General features: G+C 43.5%; 1 protein-coding gene across 1 annotated transcript in view; it reads right to left on the bottom strand.

The window, feature by feature from the left end:
• Positions 1-8,046, bottom strand: part of LOC109925533 (forkhead box protein N1-like) — a 25,139-nt gene that overhangs the window by 2,366 nt on the left and 14,727 nt on the right. Inside the window, exons 6-7 of the mRNA XM_048612323.1 lie at positions 7,385-7,592; positions 6,474-6,947 (exon numbers count right to left, since the gene is read on the bottom strand). Coding sequence (XP_048468280.1) covers positions 6,474-6,947; positions 7,385-7,592 — 682 coding nt within the window. The remainder of the gene's footprint in view (positions 1-6,473; positions 6,948-7,384; positions 7,593-8,046) is intronic.

Here is an 8,046-nt window from a genome sequence, read left to right as displayed (position 1 = left end):
ACTCCCAATCCACACTGCCCACTCCCAATCCATACTGCCCACTCCCAATCCACACTGCCCACTCCCAATCTGCACTGCCCACTGCCAATCTGCACTGCCCATTCCCAATCCGTACTGCCCACTCCCAATCCGCACTGCCCACTCCCAATCCGCACTGCCCATTCCCAATCCGTACTGCCCACTCCCAATCCATACTGCCCACTCCCAATCCGCACTGCCCACTCTGAAATGTAGCCATCTCCTGGCTGCTGAAAAGCAGATAGATGGCTAACCTGGCCAAATAGAAAGGGATGCTGGTACATTAACCAAGTAAAACTCTGAAATCACAAAACCCAAACACCAGACACAGTGCAAACACAGCAGCCAGGTGGTAGTGACATTAGCATAATGTAAAAGGCAACAGTTATCCTGGACAGACATACCCCCAACAAATTATCCCCTAAACAAGGGAGGACCCAGACAGAAAGGCACTGGGTCCTGCTACACAAAAGAAACAAACAGGAGCAAGCCACCCAAATGGTTGACAATGTTTCAACCTATTAAAGTGTGTCATGGTGGCTCAGTGGTTCGCACTGCTGCCTCACGGCACCAGGGACCAAGGTTCAATTCCACCTGTGAGCGAAACTAGGTGAAGTTTGCATGTTCTCCCTGTGTCTGCGTGGGTTTCCTCCGGGTGCTCTGTTTCCTCCCACAGTGTAAAGATGTGCAGATTAGGTGGATTGGCCATGGGAAATGCAGGGTTATGGGGATAGGGTACAGGGGTGGGGCACTCTTTGGAGGGTCAGTGTGGACCTGATGGGCCGAGTGGCCTGCTCCCACACTGTAGGGATTCTAAGTGTTCTCCCTGATCGGCCAGAACTATAGAAAGCTCCAGAAAACCATTCAAAAAGGTATGAAAAACAGGGTTAATTTGCAGACCACTCTCTTTAATCTTCTGGAGGCCTTCTGAGGAGACCAGCATGGTAAGAGGTAGAGACCAGCTGACCATCCAGACAGAGCGAGATAGAGGAAAATGGAAAGCAGCTTCGCAAACACAAAGAGCCAGAGAGAGAGCAACTGCATAAATCTACAAGCACCTCAGGAAGTATTATAAACTAAAGGGGCCAACTGGGATTAGAGATAGTATTGTTTAATATTAAAGGTTATTGTAACTTGTTTCCTAATAACATTGAGATTGTTTATATTGGGACCGGCCTTGCATTCATAGTGATTTGACCGCTTCAGTATTGTGGGACACCTGCGCAAATTCATTCATAACATTCTGATCAGAGTTGTCTAATTTGTTTGAAGCGGGTACTAGACAATACAATCCACATTCCCTAATTCCAATTCACACTGCCCACTCCCAGTCTGCACTGCCTACATTACCATCTGCCCTCTCTGCTCTCTGTCAGGGGTGAGGTACCTGCCAGCAGCTTGATTTTAGCCCTTCCTACCTAGGACAAGAAAATCTCTCCCAGTCATTGCTACTGCTGTTGTGAGTACAAATTGTGGGGATTGACATACAAGCATGAGTATGATTATCATCAGCATGGAGGCTTACAATATCATAAGAAATAGTGGCAGGAATATGTATTTAGATCCTGTGCAGCAACCCAGCCATTCAATAAGATCATGATGGATCTATACCACCTCCACTTTCCTGAATTAAGCCCAGGACTATGATTCCCTCATTTACTTCAAAATGGATCAATCACTGTTTTGAATACACCCAATAACTGAGCTTCCACAGGCCTCTGGGGTGCAAGATTCCAAAGATTGCCCACATTCTGAGTGAAGACATTTCTCCACATCTTAGCCCTAAATGGCTGACCCTTATTCTAAGACTGTGACCCAATGTTCTGGTCTCTCCAGTTGGTGGGGGGAGATCTTTTCAGCATTGACCATGTCAAACTCTGTCAGATTTTTTATGTTTCGATGCAATCACCTTGCAGCATTTTAAACTCCAGGATTCAGTCTGGTAAATGTTTCTTTCACTCACTCTAATGTAAGAATATCCTCCCTCAGGTAAATAATGAAGCTATACACAGTCCTCCAGGTGTGAATTCACACGGCTCTATACAGTTACAGACAGATTCCTTTACTCTCATCTCATCCTGCTGTTTTATGTGCCGCTGGGTGATTAGCTGGCTACTAAAGAAACCCTGCTTCCAAAAGTTTAAACAAACGTCCTCAGTGAAAGGTAACATTAAATTGGTTATTTACAACAATAATTAATAAAATGTTAGTTTTATAGGAGACGGTAACTATATAAAACACTAAGCCAGGCACTGAATACTTTATTTAAAATTATTATTTTTTGGTGCATGTGATTTGATAGAGGCCTTTAAATTATGAAGAAGTTTGATATGGTGGATATAGAAAAAATGTTCCCTTTTTGGGTGAGACCAGAATTAAACACTGTAGGTACGAGATGGTCCCTGAAGAATCTAACAAGGAATTGAAGCAAAAGATTGTTTACCCAAAATGTGGTGAGAATACGGAACTCGCTCCATAAGGAACAGGCGAGGTGAATGACATATGTGCATTTAAGATAGGGTAAATAGATGAGGGAGAAGGGAATAGAAGGCAATGCTGATAGAATGAGAGGGTGCCAATGTGAGGCAGCATATTATTCACACTGACAGAACCTGGTTGTGTTGGATGGCCTGTCCCTGTGTTTACAAACTATGTAATTCTATGTAAATTATAGATAAGTGGTTGAAAGTCAAACTGTCTGGCTCTATGCTAATTCTAATGTCGGACAGGAATCCAAACATTGTTTATTATCTCCAACTCAATCTTCAATGCATAATGTTTCAACACTGCATTTTAATTGGGAATGTAAAATTGTGTGTCCAGTCACTGAAATAATTAATTAGTATCTCCAAAGTGATTGTAATATCTTATCAGCTGTTGGATTCTTTTTAATCGAGTAAGAAAAAACAACTTTGAAAAGCCAGGTCACTGTTGAATGCGTAACAACTCCTTTCTCCATATTTTAACCTTTAACACTGTGTTAGGACAATAACATAAAACCTCAGCAGCATTTACATGAAGATAGAGCCAGCAATTACCTTAATTTATGTTGCATAATATCAACATTGCATCAGAAATGATCAGTTACAATTTTTATAATAGGTAATGTCCAGATATGTAGACTTTACAACCTGTAACCATAAGTGACGATGCTGCTTTACAACAATGGCATTCAATTAGAGAGTGCCTTTAAGGTAGTAAAATGCCCAAAGATGCATAACAGGATCATTTTCTTTTAATTCTTTTGCAGGATGTGGACATCACTGCCAAAATCAGCATTTGTCCCTAATTTTTCCTCATCCCTAATTTCCCTTGAGAAGCTCGTGGTGAGCTGCTTCCTTGAACATCAGTTCTGTGCTGTTAGGGAGGCAATTCCAGGATTTTGACCCAGTGACAGTGAAGCAATGGTGTTATATTTCCAAGTCAGGATGGTGTGCAGCTTGGAGGGAAATTTGCAGGGGGCGGTGTTCCAGCGTATCTGCTGCCCTTGTCAATATGGGGGTCGTGGGTTTGGAAAGTGCTGTTGAAGGAGCCTTGGTGAATTACTGCAGTGCGTCTTGTTGAAGACACACACTACTGTTATTGAGGTCAGTGGTAAATGTTGAACCTGTTAAATATGGTGCAAACAAGTGGGCTGTTTTGTCCCGGATCTTTGTAGGTGTTGTTGGAGCTGCCCCCATCCAGGCAAGTGAAGAGTATTATTGGACAAAATTTGATAGATTCATAGCAGACATATCAAAGCAGATGACCAAAAGCTGCTCAAAGGTGTAGGTTTTAAGGTTTATCTTAAAAAGTGGAATGAGTGACAGAGAGATTTAAGAAGAAAATACCAGATGCTAAAACAGAAAAATATTCTGTTACTTTCAACAGAAAATGTGACAACACACATAAGAACATAAGGACATAAGAACTAGGAGCAGGAGGAGGCCGTCCGGCCCCTCGAGCCTGCTCCGCCATTCGATAAGATCATGGCTGATATTTTCGTGGACTCAGATCCACTTACCCGCGTTCTCACCGTATCCCTTAATTCCTTTATTGTTCAAAAAAAATCTACCTTATCTTTAAAAACGTTTACTGAAGTAGCGTCAACTACTTCACTGGGCAAGGAATTCCATAGATTGACAACCCTCTGGGTGAAGAAATTCCTTCTCAATTCAGTCCTAAATCTGCTCCCTCTAATCTTGAGGCTATGCCCTCTTGTCCTAACTTCACCTGTCAGTGGAAACATCCTCTCTACTTCTATCTTATCTATTCCCTTCATTATTTTATATGTTTCTATAAGATCCCCCCTCAATCTTCTGAATTCCAGTGAATATAATCCCAATCTACTCAGTCTCTCCTCATAAACCAATACCCTCAACTCTGGAATCAACCTAGTGAACCTCCTTTGCACCCCCTCCAGTGCCAGTACATCCTTTCTCAAGTAAGGAGACCAAAACTGCACACAGTACTCCAGGTGTGGCCTCACCAGCACCTTGTACAGCTGCAACATAACCTCTCTGCTTTTAATTTCAATCCCTTTAGCAATAAAGGACAAAATTCCATTTGCCTTCCTAATTACTTGTTGTACCTGCAGACCTACCTTCTGTGATTCATGCACAAGGACACCCAGGTCCCTCTGCATAGCAGCATGCTGCAACTTTTTACGATTCAAGTAATAATCCTTTTACTATTACTCCTACCAAAATGTATGACTTCACATTTATTTACATTGTATTCCATCTGCCAGACCTTTGCCCACTCACTCAATGTATCTATGTTTCTCTGCAAAGTTTCACAGTCCTCTGCACACTTTGCTCTGCCACTCATCTTAGTGTCATCTGCAAACTTTGGCACCCTACACGTGGTCCCCAACTCCAAATCATCTATATAAATTGTAAATAATTGCGGTCCCAACACCGATCCCTGAGGCACACCACTAGTCACTGACTGCCAGCTAGAACAGCACTCATTTATCCCCACTCTTTGCTTCCTGTTAGTCAACCAATCCTCTATCCATGCTAATACTTTACCCTTAACGCCATGCATCCTTATCTTATGCAGTAGCCTCTTGTGCGGCACCTTGTCGAAGGCCTTTTGGAAATCTAGGTACACCACATCCACTGGGTTCCCATTGTCCACCTCGCTCGTAATGTCTTCATAGAATTCCAAAAGATTTGTCAAGCATGACCTGCCCTTCATGAACCCATGCTGCATCTGCCCAATGGGACAATTTCTATCAAGATGCCTTGCTATTTCTTCCTTGATAATAGACTGAAGCATCTTCCCCACTACAGAGGTTAAGCTAACCGGTCTATAATTCCCCATCTTTTGTCTACTTCCCTTTTTAAACAGTGGCGTCACATTTGCTGTTTTCCAATCTGCTGGGACTGCCCCAGAGTCCAGCGAATTTTGGAAAATTACCGCCAGTGCACCTGCTATTTCTCCCGCCATCTCTTTTAGTACCCTGGGATGCATTCCATCAGGGCCAGGAGATTTATCAATCCTTAGCCCAATACTACCTCTTCCGTAATAATGATTGTTTCCAGGTCCTCACCTACCTTCGTCTCTTTGTCAATTACTGGCATGTTATTAGTGTCCTCCACTGTGAAGACCGATACAAAATACCTGTTCAATGCCTCGGCCATTTCATCATATCCCATAACTAAATTCCCCTTCTCATCCTCTAAAGGGCCAACGTTTACTTTAGCCACTCTTTTTCGTTTTATATATTTATAGAAACTTTTGCTATCTGTCTTTATATTCTGTGCTAGTTTTTTCTCATGTTCTATCTTACTTTTCTTTATAGCTCTTTTTGTGGCTTTCTGTTGACAGTTAAAGTTTTCCCAATCTTCTAGTTTCATGCTGTTTTTGGCCACTTTGTATGCCTTCTCTTTCAATTTGATAGCGTCCCTTATTTCTTTAGACACACAACTCAAGCATTATTAAATAAATTGGTGTGAAATGGTCATTGAGCCCCAGGCTAGCACTCTACTTTGAAGTCTGCTGAAGCATTCCTTTGAGCTAATGGTTATGGGGCTTCACTGATTAGTAACCATGCATACCTACCCTAAACTGGATTCTGAGAAGGAGCACAAAAACGTTCAGCTAGAAATGAGATTATATTTGTGTGAATACGGCAGGTTGAGTTCTCAGGGCATCTCTCCACTGCTCTGTCTAGAACTTCTGCCAATAACCTGTCCCCTCGGAATTTCTTGTTCTGACTACTCAAATTCTTACTGGTGATACCAACTGGCAGAATTTCATCTGGAGGTCCACTCTTTCCAGTGTGAATATGGAGACTGGATGTTAGGGGATACTTGATCCTGGAATCCAGCAGCTACACAGTGGATAGCAGTCAGAAACAACAATGCTGGTCCTAGCCTGGACCATTGAAAACGTATAGTTCCTATTGTTATCCCTATTGAGATCAGCTAATAACACAGAGATAATCAGCAGAAAATTGACCCTCTTACCTTGAAGTTCAAAGTCTACAAGACTGGGATTGAGTGCATCGATATCTGTGTTGATATCTCCTTCTACGAAAATGTCATGCATATCTTTGATCAGGGATTTCTCTGTGAGCAGTTGGCTGCTGATCTCAGTGATGCTGGGAATCGGAGCTGTCTGCCCTGGGATGGGGGACTCTTGAGCAGTGTTGCTGTGTGCATTGGGCTGGCTATAGAGCTGACATTGGTGAAGTTGAAGTTGTGTTGTTGCATGATTGGAACAATTCTGGTTCATGTTTGCCTGCACTCCAGCCTCACTGTATGGATGAAGCTGAGGATTGGGAATTACATGTGGATGTTGAAAGTGTCCCAGTTGCCCAGGGTGGGAATGATCCTGAACATGCAGTGGAGACAATGGGGTTTGTGGATAGAGGGAAACTGATGTCATTATTGTGGACTTTGTTTGATCGGGTTTTTCTCCAATTAATTTTTCCAGCTCATCTGTAAAAAGAAATTGTGAGTATTATTTATTACAGTCAGAGCAGCTCCACTGGTCACTCTGGGTCACTCTTGCAGTTTCCAGTTACTCACTGGTCACTGTTACAGTGGTCAGTGACCAGTTAAACACCAAATTAACTGTAACTTTGCAACATGTCTATAATACTTTTCTATTTGTAAATCTTTTGAGACATATTGAGGTTTTGAGGGATGCTATAAAATTGCATGCTTTTCTTTAACAATTTTCAAATGCAGCAGGCAATGAAAATCTGGAATTAAACAGGAAGTGTTGGAAAGTTCTGGTTAATTAGGCAATTTTATCTCAGTGTGGAGCATTGCCCTGTAAACACACACTAGAACCAAGCCAAGCTGTAACAAGCTGCACGATTGGTTACAATGGCTAGTGGATCACTGACCAGTTCACTGCCTTTGCCACTTGCCTGGTTTGGCCATGCACTTTCTCACAGCCCCAGGATCCTTCCTTCGCCACTTCTGCAGCTCCTCCTGCATCTTCTGGATCTTACTGGGGTTCAGGGTCCACAGACAGCCTTTTCTGGATGTACCTCCAGACTTGTTCTCCACTTTCTCGAAACATTTATTCAGGGACAGATTGTGTCGCACTGAGTTTTTCCAGCCATCTGGTGCTGTCTGCAATGACATGGGGATAATCTTTATTTCTCCGGGTTCGCCCTGCCACCCTGGGAAGTGTCTGTACTGTTTTAGTGACAGTCAGGAGTTAGTCATTCTCCAGCGCCCTGGCCCACAGCAGCTGAGCACAGGGACCATCACAGCAGACCACAGTCTTGTCCTCACTCAGCTTCCCAGCAAACAGGGTTGGGACTGGGGTCAGGGTAGCTGAGGGAATGGGGTTTGAGAATGGGGTTAAAGGTCAGTGAATGATGGTTAAAGTTAGGGGTAGAGACAGCATTGGGGTCAGGTGGAGTGAGAGTTGGAGGTGGAGTGAGGGTCGGGGTGGAGTGAGGGACAGGGCGGAGTGAGGGACAGGTGGAATGAGGGTCAGGGCAGAGTGAGGGTCAGGGGCAGAGTGAGGGTCGGGGGTGGAGTGAGGGTCAGGGTGGATTGAGGGTCAGGGCAGAGTGAG

This window comes from Rhincodon typus, chromosome 26, assembly GCF_021869965.1.
Source record: "Rhincodon typus isolate 14 chromosome 26, sRhiTyp1.1, whole genome shotgun sequence".
Lineage (NCBI taxonomy): Eukaryota > Metazoa > Chordata > Chondrichthyes > Orectolobiformes > Rhincodontidae > Rhincodon > Rhincodon typus.
Note: the sequence above shows the minus strand (reverse complement) of the source record. Positions and strands in the feature narration are given on the sequence as shown.